At 46.1% G+C, this 22311-nt stretch overlaps 1 protein-coding gene across 2 annotated transcripts; it reads left to right on the top strand.

Annotated features, from left to right (window-relative positions):
* The first annotated feature begins 1286 nt into the window (after nucleotides 1-1286).
* Nucleotides 1287-20572, top strand: susd2 (sushi domain containing 2). 2 transcript variants are annotated; one of them, XM_064353694.1, is made up of 15 exons: nucleotides 1287-1675; nucleotides 2113-2311; nucleotides 2424-2572; nucleotides 2700-2867; nucleotides 3884-4058; nucleotides 5034-5235; nucleotides 6168-6253; nucleotides 7113-7381; nucleotides 8036-8179; nucleotides 9025-9183; nucleotides 9685-9936; nucleotides 10700-10978; nucleotides 11252-11428; nucleotides 16682-16778; nucleotides 18938-20572. In XM_064353694.1, the coding sequence occupies exons 1-15, from the start codon at nucleotides 1627-1629 to the stop codon at nucleotides 18972-18974; spliced, it is 2442 nt and encodes an 813-aa protein (XP_064209764.1). In that variant the 5' UTR covers nucleotides 1287-1626; the 3' UTR covers nucleotides 18975-20572. The 2 variants fall into 2 exon arrangements, with proteins under 2 accessions (XP_064209764.1, XP_064209765.1); XM_064353695.1 differs by having other exon boundaries at nucleotides 1288-1513.
* The last annotated feature ends 1739 nt before the right edge of the window (nucleotides 20573-22311 follow it).

Raw genomic sequence — 22311 nt, 5'->3', positions numbered from 1 at the left:
TTCTGTCCTGGCAGGTAAAGGTGCTACTCGTCTGAGAATCTTGAAAATAATTTCATGCCCTGAATGGCAACTTTTATCACTGATAAACTTTTAAAAATATGCTTGTCTGGGTACCGAAACTAACATCTATCCCAGGGAGCCCTAACTAAGGATACTCCATGTGGTTAGTGAAACTATCTAAATATCCCGGACTATGACCCAATTACTATTTATGTAAAACAATACTAGGATCCATCTGGACACTGAAACTAACATATGTCCCGGAGCAGTTGCACTTCCAACAAGCAACTTCTACTGAGTTCCACTACTCCGTTTTTTTTTTTTTGCTGAGAAACTCTCCTAGTCTTTTACAGACCCCTGATTCAGAAACCTCAGAGATAAGCCACAGCAGCTAAGCTTCTGAGCTGGATGTCTACAGAGAAGGAGTCTCAGAGGTCACTATGGCAAACGATTCCCACCAGACTGCTGAAACCTGAACCAGAGACTGCAGGCTACTATCAGTTTGTATCACTACATTAAGACCACTCAGGGCTGAATACATTTATTTCCCTCTGCATAGACAATGTTCATTTTTTGAAACACAGGCTGGCACTTTTACCACTTTTGCCCGCATTGCTTACATCTGCAGAATGAGAGTCGCATGCGAATTTGCCTTATAAAAGGTTGGCATTTAGCCAGCACATATCCAGATACTTATCTTATCCAGACTTATGTAGGTTATACTTTTACATAAGATCTATTTATACAGCTGAAAATTTAGCTTAAGTACCTTGTCAAGGACACAATGGCAGCGCTGTATGTATCGAGCTTGCAACTTTCGAGTTAGTGGCAGTTATGAACACGAAGCTGTATTCTATCACCTACAGCCTGGGGTTTCAACAGGGGGTCTCTGGACCTCTGGGGGGTCCTTGAAGGTACTGTAGGGTGTCCCTGGCAGACTTAATATGCAATGACTACATAGATTTGGGAAAACATTTCAAAATATAAAACTTTTTTTTTTTTTTTTAATATAACTCATTTAACTGATGGGGCTCCCCTAGTGCCTTGGGTACAGGTGATTCAGAAAAAGTTTAAAAGCCCCCGACCTACAACATGAGAAACTCCTGTAAAGTTTCAAAGTATGAGATCTTATTTTGTTTCCAAAATAAGGGATCTTAATATATTCTATCCCAGCTTCTATCTTTGCTGTATTGGCAAGGAAACTCGTAATTAACCATCATTTCTATGCACAAGGAAAAACTAGTTCCAGTTGACAGGTTCGAAAAACTGCGGCCGTGGCGAAATCAAAATAACCTGCCAGCGAAGATATCCGATATGTTTTGATTCCTTTTAATAACTAGAGCTAGTGGCCAGCAACAAGAATGCTTACGTGTACTAGCTAAATTACAAGCAATCGTTTCTGTATGATACATGGTCATGGATGAATTTATTGCGTTATCTATACGACCCTTGGAACAGTTTAACAGCTACGTGGATGTGTAACTCAGCTTGTATCACTTGTCCTGCTGCCGCGGTTAGTCATGTTATAGCTATACCCAGCGAACTGTCATTCGCTAGTTAACTATTTAAATTAATTCGCCGGTCTGTTTAGCTATTTGTGTGCCATTTTGTGTGCCTACGACGAATATGTGGATTGAAGTCATTTTTATTCTATTATGCACATCGAAAATATATGGTAAGATCGTGATGTCTCAGTACTTGTCATGCCAGTCTGTAGCCTACGGTTGGGTGAATAGATCGTGCCAAAACACGAGCGTTTACGAAATTCCCCGCGAGCATTCGCATTGTTCTCTCAGGAAACTGTTTTAAAATGCTATTTCTCACTTTCTGAACTGTACTAATATTCAGTAGTACGGCTAAAACAGCTTTGTCTCGCGAAGTCTGCGGGCAAATGAGTTAGATGTGCCTAAATCTGTTTTCCCAGTGGTGAATTACATTCTAACTGATTTAATCCTGTACAGTCTGTTGCTAATAATGTCAGAAGTGAATAGTTCCACACTCAGTTCTATGAATGCTTCGTTCTATGAAATATGTTGCGATTATTTGTATAATATTGAAGGAAGCGTAGTAAACATAAGAGTAAAACGTTTGCTGTTTGTTGTTCTGTTACAGCGCAGACATGTGCAGGGCAGTGTGGCCAAAAATGGGAGACCTGCTCGTGCCATACGACATGTGCTTCTCTACAGAACTGCTGCCCAGATTATAGGCAATTCTGTCTGGAGATTTCCCCGTACTCAGGCGGAATGTTCGGAGGATCTGACTTCACTTTGCTCGATGTAACTTTTGACCAGACTTCCAAAATATTCTGCCGGTAAGCACCGGCAGTGCGCCGTCACAACTCGTTGACCCAGATAAGGTTATTTAAGTTCAGAAATGCTGCGGTCACTCATAAATGTGTTGTGTTTTTTTTATTCAACCGTCAGGTTCAATGGTGAAATTGTGGTCGATGGGTACGTGGACGGAGATGGCAGGGGTCACTGCATTTCACCTTTTCTATACGAAACGGGATGGATATCGTTTGACATCTCAACCGATGACGTCACGTATAATAGACACGGGTCTTGGCTGTCAGGTGGGAACTGCGGACGAAATAGGGGGGAAAGTATCGGGACAAGCTTGTATTTGGATCTGGGGTAACAGCCATAGACATATATATGTGGCATGTAACTGCTTTGGTATTTTAATGTCTGTTTAACTAGTGCATCCTGGGAAACTGAGTCCTGATTTGAAAGCCACCCTTGTGAATGCGACCCAGTGGCAGTACTATGGCACACCCAATGTTGCGGGAACTCTGAAGTTGACTTGGAACACCTCTCTCATCAAAGCAGACAAGGTCAAAGTGGAACTTTGGGGATATAGGGAGATAGGTGAGTACAAAAATTCATGGGGCTGTGAATTTGTTTGTTTGTTTGTTTGTTTGTTTGTTTGTTTGTTTGTACCAACAGACCAGGGTCAAATATTTTTGTTCAATATTCTTTTAGTATTTGAAGTGCTGGTGAACTTAAAAAAACTCCTGCAGATCCCTGAGAATTTTCAGCTAAACATATTCATAGCAAAAATGTACAGTCACACAAAAGAAAAAAGATATTGTGAACATTGGTCAAAATAGATGTTTACTTTTCGTTTACAATTGTCAGAATTGTATTGGCATCTAAAAAGTTTAAGTATTTCAAATTATTATTCTCTTGGGTTCTGTTTGAGTTGTTTTCGCATTTATTAGGGCTGCCAGGTACATGATTGGGATTGATTGCTGGAGATGGGGGATGATCCTGCAAAACACAGAAGAATGAACACACTCTAAAAATCCTTGGTGAAAGTTGCAGTGTGTTGTTTTAGGAAATAAATTCTTGCACACTTTCTTCTGCTTCAAAGATAAAGCAATACATTTGTTTCACCATGATGCAGTTAACATTTTGACCCTTTACTGGAGTGATATGAAGATCAAGATCTCAGTTAATATTTGGAACATTAACTGTCATCTTCTGTGTTATCTTTTGTAATACTTTACTTGAACTATAGACCATAAAACGTTCATTACTGTCATTCGTACAGTATAACACCTGTCATAACGAACCATGACTGCCGCTGTGAGAGGTCGTAATTCTGTCATAATGTATTTAACAATCATATTGTACAATTTATTTTGAAAAATATTTTGTAAAATTGGCTACATACATTGTGATACTGTTCTAACATTTGTCACAAACTATATGCTGTACGCTGTCTGCTGTACGCTAACTGTATGCTGTCATACCTGATTGTGCCGTGCTTGGCAGTATCACGCAGGCTTTTTGGCATTTATGGCAAGTATTACCAAGTGGTTTTTTAAATTATAGTTAGCACATGATACTATATGATGATGTTATGTTGGGACCTATGATAGGCGAGCCCTACTCCAGTTCCTGGACGCCGGAATGGAAGTACTTGTACACTCTGGGGAGAGACCTCCCCAACGATGGCCAGTTCAGCTTCATTCCCAAACCCCAGGAGAAGCCCGTGTCCGAGTGGGAGCTCGGAAGTGTCCGAGTGAGCAGCTCTTCCGAGCCTGATGGGAGAAGGTATGGAATGGAATGTTGGTGTACACCCTTAGGGGGAGGGGGTGGGGGGAGGGGGAAGGGTCCTGAAAGGGTGCTTTGGCTTTTCTTCATTGGGGAACAGTTTTTAGCTGTTTATGGAACCCTCTATGACAGGTGTGAAAAGTGTGAAAGCTGGCAGATCTAACCATCCAAGACGTGGATTAGCGTTAGTCCCTTCCAGAATATTCATAATATTCATAAGCAGCAATAGCAGGATTTCGATCCCTTAGCTGGGGAATGCCTGTTTTCAGCCCGGCTGGCTGATTGTGTCTCTTTTTGCGCAGTGCACCACGGCCGCAGTTCGGGACCCACAGCAGGGTAACCTCCCGTTACACGTGTGTCATACGATCTGCATAGGGATGCTGCAACACGTGCTCTGCTTTTGATTTATCATGGGTACAGGTCTCAGAGAAAATGATACCCTGAAGGCTAACGTTTAAAGCTACACGAGTCCTTGACTCACTCCAGGAAACCTTATGTCGGTGCCAAGGACAATATGTTGGGCTCAGTCCGTCTCCACCCTTGCAAATGTCACTGGGGAGAAGGTAATCCCTTTAGGACTTCAGGTGCAGTCTAGGACACGGCAATGCAGATTAACCCTCCATCCATACGTCCATCCATAGCTCCACCCGCCATTCCATTGTTTTGCAGCCCATAGTTTTGCACCTCCAACCTGCTTCATAGCTTGTATGGTTCGCACGTTTTCTGCTGTAAGGCTAGAACAGATTGCACGAAACCTGACCAGTTCCATAGCATTGTGCATTTAGCCAGTGTTTTGAGTCCTGCAGCTGCTTAACTCTGCACATACCGATTGTTCCATCATCTGGAGGAAATCCAGAGGCATTGCAAAACTCCCCCCCCCCCCTTCCGACCCCTTCATATAAGAAGGTTGCGTAACCGCTGTGATGTGGGGGGGCAGTATTTATTATTTTAACGGCGGGGATGTGGATTGTTTAGGGACGTGCAGGCCGTGTGGAGCGATGACCACGCCCTGGCCTGGCACCTGGAGGAGAGGTTTCGGCGGGACTCCGCCTCCTGGGCCCTGGGGAAGTGCCTGAGCTGGGATGCGCTGGAGCGGGCGCTGCCCAACTTCCTGAACGAGACCATCGACTGTCCCTGCACACTGACCCAGGCCAGGGCGGACACAGGCAGGTTTCATGTAAGGACGAGATCTCACTGCGGCACTGTTCAGACGTTCACGCGGAACGGTAAACCTAGGGCTACTGTAAAGCTGTGTTGCTATTCTCTTGCTGTAATGCGTAAGCTGGAATTGAATTTAAAGGCACTGGTAGAATACATATTTGGGTTACAAAAATATATCTTAAGAGACTTCTGAACTTTTGGGGTAAGATTTTTCAGCGAAGAAGCGTCTTATATCAACACCCCTACTTTCCCACCTTTCAGGGTATAGGGGTTCGCTGTAAAATGTCTCTTCTGTTAGTTTTAACGGGACAGAGCAAATTAACCTCAAATTTCAGTCACCAGGGGTAGTGACATTTTTCAATACCATTTACGGCATCTTTCATTCTTGGAAAAAAAATGCACCTTTTAGCCTACAGTACAATCATTGTTGGGTGAGTGCAAGTTTCACATAGACTGATGCCTTCTGATTTGATATTAAATATCAAGTTCTGCTTTCAGCTTCTCTGCTGGAATTTTGGTCAGCCTAAGTGCAGTGCAGGAGTGTCATGTGTGTGGTTGTCCAATAAGTATTGAATGCCTGCCATTGGCAACATGAACATGAGTGTTTTGTTAATATTTACTATAATCAAGGATTGATCCATTATTTTCCTTTTCCCTCACTGCCTCATTTTCCCAAACTGCAGTCAGAGATTTTGCATTATTACAGGTGAGACTGGAAGAAATGCATTGTGGGATACTGTAGTTTCCATAAAAACCTGATGCAAAGTTGCAGAGAGAAATGTATTCCTGCTGGATTTAGCCTGAATAATTCTTACATCTCCTCAAATAAAAATGGCGTATGCTCACACTGCAGAAGGCATGAAGGACAACATACGAAAGAATTGAATGTGGGGATACGTTTCCTTTTAAACCTTTTTTTATTCACATTTGATGTCCTTCATATTTCAGACCGATTATGGATGTGACATAGAAAAGGGGAGCGTGTGTACGTACCATCCTGGCAGCGTTCACTGTGTGAGAGCCATTCAGGCCAGGTGAGGAAAAAGCCCCCCCATCCCACATTTTATTTTATAATGCACTATTGAAACAATAGAGCAATAGAGTCTCATTCAATACCTATGTACACATTACAAATGAATGGATTATTAATCTTTACTCGTTATTTCACTATCCCTTCTCCCATCCTTTTGTGTACCACACATCTAGAACACAAACCATAAACCTACAGTATCCTCTTCTTACATTGAACTTAAACACTGACTGTATTTGTGGAAGTATGCACATGCAGAGGAGATACTGTGTATGTGCAGGTCCTCACAGGTCCTCACAGTATGCATGTGATTACTATTAGTAGTAGTACTATGTCCTGTAGTAATGTGCTATAGTTATTATTATGCATTTACACTGTCTTTACTGACCACTTTAGTCGCTTGTTCCTCATGATCTGTGATTTGTTACATTTTACAGTTTGTACGATGCCTTATCATAATGCCTGTGATATGTTATCATGATGAATTCCACTCACGTTATCAGTATTCCCAGTGAGACTGGCCCTGAGCCGATTGCACCGTGAGCATTTTTCTCAGTCGTGGAAGATACCGTTTTATATTTTGTGTCGGTTAGAGACGGCTGTTGCTTTATTACCAATTGGACGCGAAATAGAAACAAGCGACACGTTTTTGTGTTACCACTTGTGGCAGTGGCTGTGGCGATTTGTGCTGCGCGTTTGGTATCGATAATTAGCTTTGGGACGGGGCCCAGTACTCGCGGGTCAGTATTCGCCTGCCAAGATGCCTCTGTCTGTACCGCGGCATTACAGTCCGCTACAGGAAGTGACCTTCAGCCACACGCCTGGGGTTATCGAAATGTAAGCGCGTATTTCTGTTCGTCCAGCCCCAAGTACGGAGCGGGCCAGCAGTGTTGCTATGACAGCACGGGGGCGCAGGTGCTGACGGCCGATTCGATCGGGGGGAGCACCCCGGACAGGGGCCACGACTGGGGCTCCCCTCCGTACCGGAAACCCCCCAGGGTCCCTGGGCTGTCTCACTGGGTATACGACGTTCTCAGCTTCTACTACTGCTGCCTGTGGTCAGACAACTGCCACTATTACTTCACCCACCGGCCCTCCAGCGACTGCAGGACCTACCAAGCCCCAAAAGCCGGTGAGAATTTCACTACATTAATATATATTCACCAGGGCAGTGTTTCCTAAACTCAGCATATAACATGTTCATTTTTCTGCACAGCCTTATCTACAATGTAAATTTAATCAAATATAAAAATTAGTGTGAATTTCATATTTGAATATTAGGCTACATTTTATTTATATTGCAACGTTCATAGGTAATTGTAGCATAAATGTAAATGTGCTTCACAAAAAAATTATTGAAGATATAAAAGTATGACCAAACAAGGCAAGCAAACAAATTTTACAACATGGGACAAAAGAGAAGCTAAACACAATGTTTAAATTCATAGAATAAATGTGTTTATTTATTCATTTGGGATGTGTCACAGTAAATGTGTTTGTTCATGGGTTGGGTTGTGGCCTATCAGGAAGTTTGGAAACCACAGAGGCAGAGGTTGGCATCCGTGTTTTTGGTGTGTAAGTAACTGACATTGTTTTCAAGCCCGCCTGTACTGCTAGTAATTTTGTTCCAGCGTTGGTGACAGATTAACGGTTGCATTCAACAGATGCAAGAAATAGCTCCCCCTGGTGTTGAGCAAGCTCAAACCTAAATTTTATCCGGAGTCCGCTGTGAGTGGATAATCTCCGTCTTGTCAGAGTGGAGTTTATTTTACCTCTCGACCCTCAGGTTTCGCGTTTGGTGACCCCCACTTTGTGACGTTCGACGGCTCCAGCTACACCTTCAACGGGAAGGGGGAGTACTACCTGGTGCTTGCACCCGGGAAGGGGCTCACCATCCAGGGGAGGACGGAGCCGGTGAAACTGGAGAATGGTGGGTGGCCCTGTCCTAAAATGCCCGCCATGAGTTGCGTAAGCAGCGTGACTGTCTGAAAATGCCCTGCTCTGAGTTTAGGGGCTGTCTAAAAATTCCCTGCTCCTGAGTGTAGGGGCTGTCCCTAAATGCTCCCCACTGAACAGGTGGAAAGTCCAGGCTCAGAATGTAAAAGTCCTGACCAGCATTTTGTTCCAATTTGCTAATTAGCATAATTCTTCAGCCGGGAGGTAGAAGCAATTGGTAAAATCCGCTGGCTGAGTTCATGGGTGGAAGAAACGCATGACATGACTTTGACCTTCTGACCCCTGGACTTTCAATCTGCCACTGAATTTAGCAGCTGTCGGAGGCCCTGGTTCTAGCTTCCTGGGCTGTAATCTGTAAAGAAAAGAACAGCGTCTCAGACTTTTGTGCATCTCCTAGCGATTAGGGCAGGGGTCCTCAATCTTATCCAGAAAGGGCCAGTGTGTGCACAGGCTTTTGTTCCAACCAAGCAGTAACACACCTGATTCAATTAATCAACCTCTAGAGTCTTTGCTAAGGACTTTGATCAGTAGAATCAGGTGTGTTACTGCTTGGTTGGAACAAAAATCTGTGCACACACTGGCCCTTTCTGGTTAAGACTGAGGACCCCTGCCCCTATCGCTAGGAGATACACACAAGTCTGAGATGCTGTTCTTTTCTTTACAGATTACAGCCCATTCTGGATAAGATTGAGGACCCCTGGATTAGGGTTTGTTTTTTTGGGTTTTTTCTTTTCTTTTCTTTTTACGCTAGCCTATATATATTTATAAGATCCTGTGGATGCTGGGCATGTTTCAGACTGACTGTGTTGACCCTCCCAGGCACCTTGGCCAATGCCACCAGGCTGTCTTCCGTGGCGATGCAGGAGAACACCTCTGATGTCATCGAAGTGCGCCTGGCCATTCAGGAGGACCGTCTGGAAGTGCTGAAGAACCAGGAGGTCCTCTCCTTCTCCCAGCAAAGCTGGATGGACCTCAAAGGTGAGGGAGACTGTCACCATCGTCCTTACTCTTCCAATTATGCCACAGCACCTTATAACCAGAGAACCTGGCTCATTATTAACACATATCTAGCCTATTCATTATAGTAGAACATGGATACAGTTCTAGTTATCTCTTGAGATTGGGTTGCGCGATAATGGATAATGTCACTGTTCTCCCCGAAAGATAAGGAGCAGCTATCTTCATTATACGCACTGTTTCTTATCTAGAGGGGCGAGACAGTCCTGACCGTCCTGAAGTTTATGGAGTTCATATCATGATAGCAACATGAGTAATGGTGTAGATACAGAGCAGCAACTTAGCCACTAAGTGTCAACCTAAACATCCATGCTTAATTATGCCTATTTTAGCACTGGGTAATCATAAAAGCAGCGTTTCCTTGTACAAAAGTCAATTGCCGTGTGAATTACACCTACAACCTTGGAGTTGCAAGTCTGGTTTCCTAACCATTGTCTAAACCGCACCTCTGTCCCGTTCCAGGTGTGTTCGTCTTCTCGTCGGTCCCACAGAACGTGACCGTCATGTTCCCCACGGGGGCCGGGGTGGAGGTTCGAGCCAGGGGAGGCACCATGGCGACCACCGTGCTCCTCCCCCAGGAGTTCGACAACCAGACCCTGGGCCTGCTGGGACGGATGAACGACGACCCCGGCGACGACCTGGTCTCTAGCGACGGGGAGGTCGTTCCCCTCGACCAGACCACGGCCGAGGCGCTCTTCAAGTTCGGAGCTGGCTGTGAGTACACGGGGCAGGACCGAGGAGGGCGCTCCCAAAATTCTTTGAGTATTGTTTGATTGCAAATGTACAATTATGGAGTAAAGCCAAATGTAGACATATTTAAGTCCCCAACATTATGGAGCTCACTGTTACCGCCTGCTTCAGCAGAGAGCACATGCAAAGAGTGCATATACACACACACACACACACACAGCAGCCAAGCTCGTGTTCGGCTGTAATGCGATTGGTCGGAGGGAGGAGGAAAGGAAGGAAGGCGGAAAGGGCTGCCGATGGGGCGAGTGAGTCATCGCGGCCGGGATCCCGCCACCGTCAAACCGATCGTTAGCGTTCTTTCGTGAGCTGGCATCTACTAGCCCCGCCTCCACCCTCTGCATTCTCTCACCCGGTGAGCCTGGCTGGCGTCTACTGGGCATGCCCAGTAGTACACAAAAACCCAGTGCGGCATCTTAGCTGTGATTGGATGCAGTGTGTTTATCAAGCCACAGACATGTGGTCCTAATAAGCTGGCGTACTGTACGCCACATCATTTTTTTTGATCCTCGTTATAGCTAAATATCGGGTATTACATGTTTTATGTGCAGAGCATATGGTAACGCTTTAACTCATTACTGTTGCTTTTTTTTTTTGCGCTGAAAAGTCTGGCCAGTGATGTCACTACTTCAAAGCGAACCAGCACACCTGCCCGCATGGCTTCGACGACATCGCAAAACCAGGCTCAGGCTAAAAGTTTAGATTAACTTTGTTTTCTTTTTGTTTCCAGGGGCTATCGCCAACGAGACTTCCCTCTTCACCTACGACACCACGCGCTTGCTGGACGAGTACTACTTCGCGCCCAAGCACGACCCCGCTTTCGTGCCCGCCTTTTCCTTCCGGGACGACCCGGACGACCCGCTCTATGGCGCGGTGTCGAAAATGTGCTCGGGCCCGGGGTCCTGGTTCTGCAAGTACGACGCGCTGACCAGCCGGAGCCTGAGGATGGGCAACTCCACCATGGTCTCCTTCACCAGTCACTCTGCTGTCATGAGAGACCTGGAACCTGGTAGGTACAGCACTCCAGCACACTCACTATCACTGAAATATCTCTAGTTTCTGTGTGTGTGTGTGTGTGTGTTTTTGTGTGTGAGTGTTTGTGTGTGCATGAAGGAAACAGTTTTAATATATAGCATCTGACAATTTTAGCTTGGAAACAGTTTAGGATCATTTGTAACACTAATATATACCATATTAGCACCTGACAAGTCTTGTCAGTCTTTTGACAAGGAACATGTTGTGTTTGTGTGGAAGGTAAGCTTGCTTGTGTTCTGTCCCTCAGTTGTGTCCTGTGGGTGGCTGGCCCCGCCCAGAAATGGGAGGAAAGAAGGTACAAGGTATCTGGAAGGGTCAAAGGTTACCTTCAGCTGCAGCAAGGGCTACGTCCTCTCGGGGTCTGGAGAGCGCACCTGCCAGGGGGACGGGACGTGGTCGGGCGAAACCACGCACTGCGTCTCAGGTACCCTTCCGACCGCCTGCCTTTGTCCCGTCTCTGTTTCTGAGTCCATTTTCAGCCTCGCATCTTTGCCTCCGAGCGTCAGCATCACAGGTGTTGTGTGTGCTGAGCTGGTCCCAGGGCTTCCTCAAAGTACAAAGAAATAATAATAATTATAATAAATTGCATTTAATGTAATGGAACATGAATGCCGTGATGACTAAACAGCCTATTTTCAAAAGCGTTTAAGAGGTTAAAGGATTCCAGAGGGCTCCAGCCTGCTTAGTTCGACCATGAAAAAAAACAAAAAGAAATTGCTTTGGCTTGGCCTCTGTCTACGTTTTCTGAATGGGAACCACCTGTTCTCTGCGGATAGTGTTGTGGGAAGCCTCAGCCAAGAGTTTCCGTTGCCAGGCTTCCCACTGGTCAGCAGGTGGCGGTGTTTCCCAGGGAAACGGTCGCCAAGTGCTTGTGGACTGGACTCGCGCCCGTGCTGCTCTCTCTCTCTCTCTCTCTCTCTCTCTCATCTTGTCTCATCCACCCTCACCCCCGCGCTCCAGCTCGATTTTACCATCTGCTCCTCACCACAAATGACTGCGAGATTTAGCTCCCTCTTATTTTTATTAGTTTTCCGACCAAAAACTTCCTCTGGGTATAAATCCGCCGGGTATATTTCCAGCTTTGTATCAGATCTGGATGTCCACCACGAGCCCGGTGATCAGCCGTGGGATAAGAATGGACCGTAGGCCGTGGGTCCTAGAGCTGTCACGGGTGGCGCAGCTTTCTCAACGTGGGTCAACGATTATTTAAAACTAACGAGCTGGCCTAGCAGCGTGTTTATATAATTAAGTAGCAAACAAGCCGTGTCAGTATTGCTGCTGTTGTGCGGCGCAGTGGCGCCTGTTGCGGGAGGGTAGGAAGTGTTTTGCCTTTTTTTTAACGTACATATTTCCATCTGTTTAGCACACAGTGTGCTAATAAAGTTGCCTTTGGACACCGACTCCGACACACAGAGCCCAGTTTAATTCACGCTTGCGTTCAGAGTTGGGCCAGTTGGTCGCTGTGGTCTGGTTTTGAAAAAAAATTTTTTTTGAAGATTCTGACTCCCAGAAGGGTGTCCAACTATGCAGATAACACCTCTGCTCCAGCAGGGAGAAAAATTAGCTCAGAGATGCCTGGAACTGCAGGGAAAATGCCACGGGAGAAGGCCAGTGTTTAGTTATTGTACATTTGGCGCATTCCGTGGCAGCGGGTGTGTTCAGCACACTGGCAGATCGTGCTGTTCTGTTTAACGTATGTGGCGCTTTTCAAAGGACCTGTCAGGGCTGAAAATAATTGGTACTTTGACTAAAAAAAAAAGCAATTTACATAAAATCAGGAGAAAGATTCGGTGCTACTTCACCAACGGCCTGTGCCGTTTCATTAAAGAAACGCAAACAAAACTGTATGCAGTAAACAGGCAATATATTTTGCTAGCATCTCCGAGACCCTAATTAGGCTTCACAAGCAACCAAGTCAGGTTGTGAATAAAATGTAGTTTTATCTGTCAAGATGGCAGTTGATATTAATATGAATATTTTTTGCCATGACTGTAATGGAACACAGCTAGGTAATATCTTCTACTTTAATTGCAATTTATCGTCACAGGCATTCTCCTCTCTAGCTTGCAACAGTATGCATGTGTCTGCGCAATTTTATGAGTGTTATGGATACTGATTGTTAATTTTAATATCCTCAGCGGGAGATGATGCTCATGCGTGCAGGGTACACCGTATTCCTCTGCTCCCCGAGCAAATGGGAATGTTTTTAATCTAAGAAAATAAAAAAGACGAACGAGATTGAATTGGAGGTTATACAATTTTACTACATCGGCTGGGTTGAGTCAAGCGTTTTTGAAAGTTATATTTTGGCGCGGAGGTAATTGCATCAAAAAGGGAGATGCTTGCTAGCAATAATGGCGTTACTGTTTTAATGGATTTTTCAACTAGAGCGACGTTGGAAGGAGGGGGGGGGCGTTTTGATGATGAGGGTGAGGAGAAGAGTGTTCGGCCCACCGTAGCGTACTGAGGGGGGATAAAAAGGGTGTTTGTTTTTTTTTTTGCCGGGTCCCCGACGATGTGAGGCAACTAAGCTTGCGGTGGGGACAGGTTGCAACAGAAACGGCGTAGGGTTAAAAAAAAAAAGAAAAAAAAAAAGAGGAAAGAACAGAGAGCCAGGAGTCGTTTAAAGCGAGTCGTCTATCTCGCCCCCCCGTTTGAGCGAGAGCCCCGCGGGGCGAGGAATCTGGAAGGTCCCTCATCCAGGGGATTCTGCGTAAGCGGGGCTTTATGATTAAAAGAGGAAAATCCAGCGGCTCGCGCGACAAAGGGAACGTGCGGCCGCAGGACGCGGGGAGAGCTCAGCCGCGGATTAGCTAGCGCCCAGCCGAAAAACGAGCGGGTTCTGTGTGACGCGGCCCGCCGACGAGGAGCACGCGCGCGGCTCTTTGTACGCGGCCCTGTCCCACATTAAAAAATGGGGACTCGTGCCGCTTTTTTTTTTTGATTAGTTATTTCGACGGTAATCTCGCGCTACGTTTGTGTGGGAGACCAACCGAGTGGGGGAACAGGCTGAAGAGGTCTTCCCGGTCGCGGTGGCTGAACTGGACACTTTTTCGGAACACGCGGGTCCACCGGTCTCAGGACAAGGCACAGTGTTGGGGGGGGGAGCAAACTGGCCCCCCCCGAACGGTGGCCGCTGCGATTCTCATTAGAGTTCCATGTGTGGCACACCTCTGCGATGGGACACCCCGCCCCCCCTTACTGCCTTTTCACTGCCATGGGTCTTCCCCCAACGCAATACATACCTATACATACCCCATGATCGCGATCGTAATGCAGTGCCCCACAGGGGGAGGGCGGGGTGCAATCTGGGTGCCAGATGCCGGATTTTAGGCCAAGGTAAAATATCTTCGGCAGAAATGTGTGAAAGGCGTTTGCTGCACTCCCCTCCTCCCCGCCCGACCCGGTCCCGACGCAGCCTCCGTTGTGCCCCTTCGGCTGGGCTGTGCTAAGGAGCCAAATTGGGCTGGACACTTCCGCACCCCCCACCCCCCCCCAACCTCCCGAAATGCTCCTGCTCCTCTTTGATGCAGAAGCACTTCTCTGAACAGAGACCCAAAGGGCTCTGCGGCAGTCGTGGGGGCGGAGTGGGGGGCGTGATGGAGTGGCTGGGATCCGTGATTTGGGGGCGGGGGGGTGTGGTGTCTCGGCTCGGCTTGTCTGATCCGAGTGCGCGGTTCGCGGCCGGCGTGGTGGGGGGTGTGTGTGGAAACGGTCGCAGTGATCGTGAGTCCGCTACTGTGCGTGGGCGACCGCTGGCCCTCAAGCCGATAGACCTTGAACGTAAGAGATCGAAAAGACGGATTATAACGAGTCCTTAGATTGAGCGGATCTCGGATGCGTCCCGTGTCCTGATGAACTATGTGTGGCTGTAAGGGAGGAGGGGGAATGGTTTTAGGGGTCTGTGATCCCTGTGCGAACTTAAAGCTCAATTAGCAGTGCAACTTCCAGCGAAGCTACTGTTTTTAATTATTATTTGGGCCTTGGTAGTTAAGAGTGTACACTAGGGCTGTGCAGTGCTCCCATTTTAGGAGCACCTGCCCCTGAAAACTGATGTGCGGTAACAGTAAAAATAATTTAGGAGCACATCTAGTAATTGGGATGCATTAGTGTGCTCCTAAATTTTTCAATTTAGGAGCACTTGTGTTCCTCTGGGAAAAAAAAAACATGTTAGCGTAGAGCCCTGTACCCCTCTCGACATCAGCTCCTCGATCGATCTGTTCGCTCTCTCTACGCCGCGGGATTGGCACGGGCCGCTTCGCACCGAGAATCCCGCGGACGGAAAACGAATCAAAACGACAATTACGAGGCATTAGCCGGAGATTGAGGCTAATGTGCGGGGATTAAGGGATAAGACGCCGCTGATGTACGTCGGTGCCGTCGCCCGGAGGCTGACGGCGCGAGCGAGCGGGCGGGAGGAAGCGGCGTAATGCCTGACTGGGGGGGCCCGGGAGGGCTGAACCGGGATCGGGCGGGATGCAGACAGTGCTGGATCCCCAGGGGGTCGGGGCTCGACAGGCTGGTGTCTGAGTCTGAGCATCCGTGGGACAGCTACTGTGTCTGGGGTCCACTGGGAACTTTGAAGATGAAATGTGCGTGTGTGTGTGTGTGTGTGTGTGTGTGTGTGTGTGTGTGTGTGCGTGCATGAGCGCTGCATTTGTGCAATAGCGCTTGCGTTGTTGTCGCTTTACTTGCCTCTTTCTCTAACGATGCTTTTCTAGCCAAGTTGAATGCACCCTCTGCAAGCCATTTTGACTAAAAACCTTTGCTAAATTGGACTGAATTGGAGATTTAGCGACTAAGTTGTACTTGGACGGTAAAGGGATCCACAGGACTATTTTATGTTTCTGGTACTTGGAAAATCCAGCCTAACACTCTCTTTGATGTCTTTCCTTTTTTTAAAAACTTGTCTAAAAATGGCCAGCGAAAGCATCCCTGACTGCAAAATCTACCTCACCCATTTCAGGGATCTCCCCATATTTTTGAGTAGCCAACCAGGTGAGATGGCATTGATTTTTACTAAATTAATTGAAAAAAACCCTCACCCGCTCAGAAATTTAGTTACTGCTCTTTCTGAAAGCATCCTGCCAAACAGAAGCCTGTAGTCGGCTAGTTAGCCAGCAGCCGGTGCTTGGGGAACATAGGTTTCTGAAGCGCATACTGGCAGGGACTCTACCGGAGATTTTGGGACCCGTGAAAAGATCTCACTTTGGTCCCCACCTGCCCAATCCCTGTACATTTATGTACTGTACACACACCATATTTTTTTTGAGGGTCCCTGTCAGTGTGGGCCTTTGGAATCAATCACTCTCCCTCCCCCACCCCATAAGGTGCTACTGCACATTGGTATTCAGTCTATTTTTATACCTTTTATGGCAATTTTGGTGACCAGGGGACATCCACTCAATCTGGTTCAGTGACCCTGTACTTAGCCTGGATACAAGTACCAGTTGAATCAGGAAAGATCATCCATGTCCCCCTTTGTGCTTTTAAAAACTTTTTCATGGATTTTATTTTACCCGTTTACTTGAGTAGAACAGTAGAGCTCATATCAAACACTGTATTTATTTATTTGTTTATTTCTTTATTTACTCATTTATTTATTCATTTATTAGTTTTTTTTTTTTTTTGGCTGTCCCTTATCGCACATGGAAATTTTGCTTGTGTGTGTTTTCAGATAATATCCTGGGGATTGTGTTGGGCAGTGTGTTTGCCTCGCTTGGACTAATTGGCATGATTGTGGCTGTCATATTAACCGTCAGGAAACAGAAAAGGTGAGTGACCTGCAGTTAATATATTTAAGACGACTGTGTATAGGACTGTGAATATCTTCTGTTGTAATATTGGCACTGATGACAGCTTCAAGCTGGAATGTTTGCTTTTGTTGTTTTTTATTCTATTTTGCCAGTTGACTTGAGCGCTATCAACATAAATATGTTTTATGGCTTCAGTGTTGTATTTTTGTATTGTAAAGGGCAACCAACCATCCTTATTATTCATAACTGCACATAGTTTGCGTGGGTACATATTTTCCTTCTTTGGGTAATCCCAGTGGAAAATCACCGCAACGCCATTCATCAAGCTGACTTGCGGCTGACTTTTAGAAAACTTACTGATCGATTGAACATCACTGCAGCCAGTGAAACGTCGGGGGGGGGGGGTCCTTTTTTACAGGGATCGTTGAACCTTTGAACCGAAAAACCTTAAACGTGTCAGTAAGAGTTCCCACCCGTTAACCAATCACTCCGCGCGTGAATTATGGGAAATATAAATTTTACAGTTCCGATCAAAGGCCACGTCTCACAGGATCAGAATGCCCTGTAGATAAACACTTATCGTAATGTTGCAGATGAAGGAAAGGTGATTTTATTTTTTGGGTGGGGGGCTGTAAAAAAATCGCTCGTTATTTTACGGGCCCTCTGACTTCAAACGAGGCGCTTCGTAATTCTCACGGCGAGCGTAATAACCGTGTCACTCACTCTACCTGCTGGCTGCTTCCGGAGGCATTTGCCACCGCCGAAAGCTCTAGAATTTCACCCCGTGAGGGGAAACGAACACACCTGCTCCCACTTTAAAGTCCCCTCTCTCTCCTCCCCCCATCCCACCACACCCCCCTTCTCCTCTCTCAGGAAACGCACTGTAAGGAGAGAAAGGCAGCAGTGTCAGAGGTCCACACCTGTAGAGAAGAAACACACGCTATAGGGCTGTCTCTACCACACAGGTTCACACACACACACACACACAGACTTCAAGGAAGGTTGGACTGCAGTAACAAGACCTAGTCCCGCTCCCACCTGGCCTCAGTTAAATACTTGGTTAATACTTTAAATATTTAGACGCGGGCAAATATTTCCTGAGAACACTCCTGAGAGAATTTCCGAGAATTGTGAAAACGGGCAATGTTCGGAAGCATATTTCTGCAAATAGATGGTCGTTTTAAGATAGTCAGTTATAGCTTGCGGAAATTTTACCCATGTCGATGTGGACTTTGATGGCAGTTATTTAAAAAAAAAGAATTATGTGGCCCAGGTGTGGTAGTCCCGGGCCGGCCCTGGGCGTTAAGGAGCGTGTCTGGTTTCTGGAAGTGGTGTGCTCACCCACCACACCCCCGTCCCCCCCACCAACCCCCCCCCCAGACAGCAGCAGCAGGGTGTTTCCCAGCAACAGGGTGTCCCATCAGGCCCAGGCAGGCCTCTGCACACGGCACCGTGGGGGGGCCGAGCTGTTAAGCCCATGAGCAGCGTTATTATGACTACCCCACGGGCCACGTAGCAGATCAAAGGGGGGAGGGAGTCTCACCTGAAGCCTGATGGGGTGCAGAAGGTGGAGAACCGGGGGGGGAGGGGAGGGAGGGGAGGGGAGGGGGGGTGACAGGTGGGGGAGATATAACCAGCACCCCCCCCTCCCCCTCCCCAATCCCCATCTGTCAAATATCCCCCCCCCCCCCCCCAGAGTGGGTCATATGGACCGAGGCTACTGTGTAATATCAACCAAATTTATGCCCATACTCAGCCAGAGGGCTCGAAAGTTTATGATGCTTCACTCACTTTACGAGCACACAGACTATCATTTTAGCACCAGGCCATCCTCCGTGTATCTACAACAGGAGCTTTCAGTATTGGCTGTGCAAAAAACATACTTACACAGGGGGACCCCAGAACCAAGTTTTAAAACCACAGACCTACGGTACGTGGTAATCTACAGTGTGGAACAGTGGTTCCCAACCATGATCTCATTATCTTGCTCCATGAATGCTCTCTAGCTGCTGAATGAGGTGTGCATCGCTGGGACACCTACAGGACCGGTGATATCCACAAACAGTGGTTCCCAACGCTGTTCCTGGATATCTACGGTCCTGTAGATGTCCTTGTCTTATTGACCATTGAAAATTCTCTTGTTTGAACTTTTGTTGTCTTTCTTATCTTTCTTCCAGAAAAGCGCCAGAGATTCAACTCAAAGGTGACATTTGAAGAAAGGTGACAAACATCCCAAGCACCGTTTATCATTTTGCACTGTTTGGCATGTTCAGTTCAACAGTGAAATGCTTTTGTCATGAGTTATGAATAATATTGCACCTTTAGACTTGATGGGGATTTCATCTTGAAGTGACTCTCAGAAATTGATACGTATCACTTCAGTACATAGACTTTCTATGCTTACTCACTGTAGTAAGTCATGATGGTGTGGCTTATATGTACAAAAAAAACTGTATTTCCATACATACATCTAAGACAATGAAGGATATGGAGTTAACATATTTCATATGTTGATTGTTGGTTTATTGTCGTGTTTTTTATTTTTGTTTGAACTGCGCAACCAATGCTGACTTGGCATGGAGGCCATTTTGGGGAGCCGTGTTTCTCTCTGATATATATAGGCAGTTTCTGCCCTTTTCTGCGGCAGTTAATTCGGTCTCTCTTGGAAAACAAAAGCCAACGGGACGTATGTACCACAATGGTGCTTCGTTCACAAACCCAACATTCCCTTCCTCAGAAACCACCATGAGCAGCAGTTTCACATCGGTCGCCTTGCTTGTCAGCATTTGTTGGATTCGGCCTGTTGCGGTTCCTCCCAATTCTGCATCATGGCAAGGCATCAGTCAGCGTTTATTAGGGAACGCTGCCATGGCAACTGAAAAAATGGCAGTTTTTTTTTTATTATATGAAAGCTCTGACTTGCTGGCTAGCATGCATGCTACTGTACTTAGTCCAACCCTGAAAAAGTGCACAAATCTTTTCTCTTTTTTTTTTTTTTCATTGAAAAGACTACAGGTTGAGCCATGCGCAAACAGGAAGGTGTTAATTCCCTTCATATTCAACGAAGGTTCTCATTTTTTCTATTTTCATCATGGATTCATACCGCAATTTACCTTTGAATTGAGAGGAAGACAACCGAACAGTGCTCACTTGAGTTGAACTGGTAAATTCGGAAATGCAGTAGTACATGTTGTCTGGACTGTACCTTTATAAAGTGAGAAATATTTGTGCTTGATTGAAGTTGTATTTCACCATACTCAGTTGCTGTACTGCCAAATGTGAAAAGCTAGCAAGTGTGTTCCTCGCGCCAGAATTTCTAGTTTTGTGGTAACTAGAAATGTGTGGTAGCCTGTGTTGTATATAGATTCTTGCAACAAACAGTTAAATGTGTAATTGATATAGTCAGTGATTTTTTTTGGCGGGGTATTGGAGAGTAGTTTGATGGCAGACTCGGTATAACGGTACAGCCCCCCAAGAGATTGGTGGACCACTCCAGCTCATCCTTTGAACTGTTATTCAGTAGCCTAGTTTTTTTTTTTAAACTAATGAAATAAGTTATTTGTTCGTTTATATTTTGATCTTATCATTTTTTTTAAAGATGATTAATTTAAGCATTTGAACTAACACATACTGACTGGATCTGTAATTCAGCGAATAATTCAACTAATAATTAGTTGTTAAAATTCACAACATTTGCTGTTCGCTGCACTTAAGCAGTACAAGCGCTCTGGTTGTGAAATGAATGGTTTTCTTTTATACCACGATTTCGTGGAAACTGGGGGGAAAATGAAAATAAAAGTCGAAATGATAAACGGCTGTTTTCCTTGTTTTGTATTTTTCCATAACACTATCACCCAATTTCGCTCAACACCAAAGGGAAAACAAGAGCGATATAAACAAAATTACGAGGTAACTTGCAAAGTACGCGGTTTCTTTGACTTCCTTTTAGACTCTGATGCATGACTCTTATTTTGCACACAAACAGGACTCGATTTGGGGACGCACCACAAGTGTGTAGCCTGCAGCTGCGGGCGAAGATCCCTGGGGGGGGGGGGGGGGGTTGGGGATGCAAATCGACCAGGCAAACACCGGCACGACCGTGGACGTCGGTTTGAAGCTGCGCTCGTCTCCAATTACTCGCGGGTCGCAGTTTACGGCTTTGAACTGGAACAACTTTGCTTTCGGAAACAAACTGCAGGGAGGTAAAAGGGAAGGGGACTGGAATGGATAGAGGAGCACGGCAGATCTCCAGGAGCGATAGGTGTCTGCCACAGGGAGGTCGCAACGTTCGGTAATTGAAATAATCTGCCTTGGTGGAAGTGAACCTTTGAAGTTACACAACCGGGGCAAATGCACGGTCCATTCCACACCAGCTGCGCTGCCGTAGCCTACTGGATCCATTAGCTTATCCCAGAGGAACACACATCCAATGCAGGCGGGCCCACATTAATGTGGGTCCCAGGCAGATGTTGGCGGTGTCCTTTGCACTCGGATAGTGTGTGGGTGTCTGAGTGTGTATGAGTGGTGTGTGCAGTAGAAACTAGTAGATCGGGAAAATAAAAACTGACTGTTTCTGTCAGTGGCTGAACGCATCATTGTTGTGGTAGCCTTTTTTATTGATATTCCGAACTTCTCTCCCTTTTACCTCCGTGCTTTCTAGGTGATTCCGCATTTTTGTATTCCCGGGAGTAACATTGATATTCGCTACTACTCTGTGTCACTGTTGATAAGCGTCTGCTACGAGAATGTAATGTAATGAGTTGGCACGCGCATTTTGTCGAGGATATCTACTCTCGGGGCAGCCGTCTTACTTCTCTTCAATATTGCTTGTATATCGTCATCATCTCCACTAGACCAATGCCATTGCAATCTTTCTGACTTACTAGTGAATTTTGCCATTACGTAACCCCCGCAGCAAAGGGCACATGTTTCTTGTCATTAGACGTCACAATCCAGATCCTGAAGACTTCTCTCCGCTGGCCCTTTAATCAGCCGAACTGCTCGATGCGAAAGTGGGAGCAGATTTTCGGCTATTAGTTCATGTGGGTTTGGTTGCACTGTGGTATTCATAGCTCTCCTTCTGTTCTTGTTCTCTTACTTATTCTTTTCCAAAACCATCTTTTTTTGGGAAGTACTCTAAAAGATTTTTTTTTTCCCTCTCAATACCAGCTTTTTTTTGGGGGGAAGTACATACTTGCCTTATTTTAATTCTTGGGGTTTGGCCTTTATATAGCACTGTTAATGGCTGCGGGAAACCTGGAGGAACATTTGCTTGCTTTAACTCAGCAGTGACAAGTAGCTGGATGTGGTTGGATAGCAGCTGCAAGGTTTCATGGTAGTCTCAAGGCTGCATGATGGCCGTTCAGCCTGTCCTATGCTCAGTGGCACATCTGATGGCTTATGGCAGACATCTTACTAAAACTACTTTACATGGTGAATAGCATGGGCCTACTGGTGTGCTTGGTCCATAATTCCAAGATGTATGTAATGTAGAAGCTGCCTCAGATTAAAACACGCCCTTGCCTCATTCTGCCAGGTTTAGGGTGCAAGA

This window comes from Anguilla rostrata, chromosome 10, assembly GCF_018555375.3.
Source record: "Anguilla rostrata isolate EN2019 chromosome 10, ASM1855537v3, whole genome shotgun sequence".
NCBI lineage: Eukaryota > Metazoa > Chordata > Actinopteri > Anguilliformes > Anguillidae > Anguilla > Anguilla rostrata.
The sequence above is the reverse complement of the archived record's forward strand: the minus strand, read 5'-3'. Positions and strand labels throughout refer to the sequence as shown.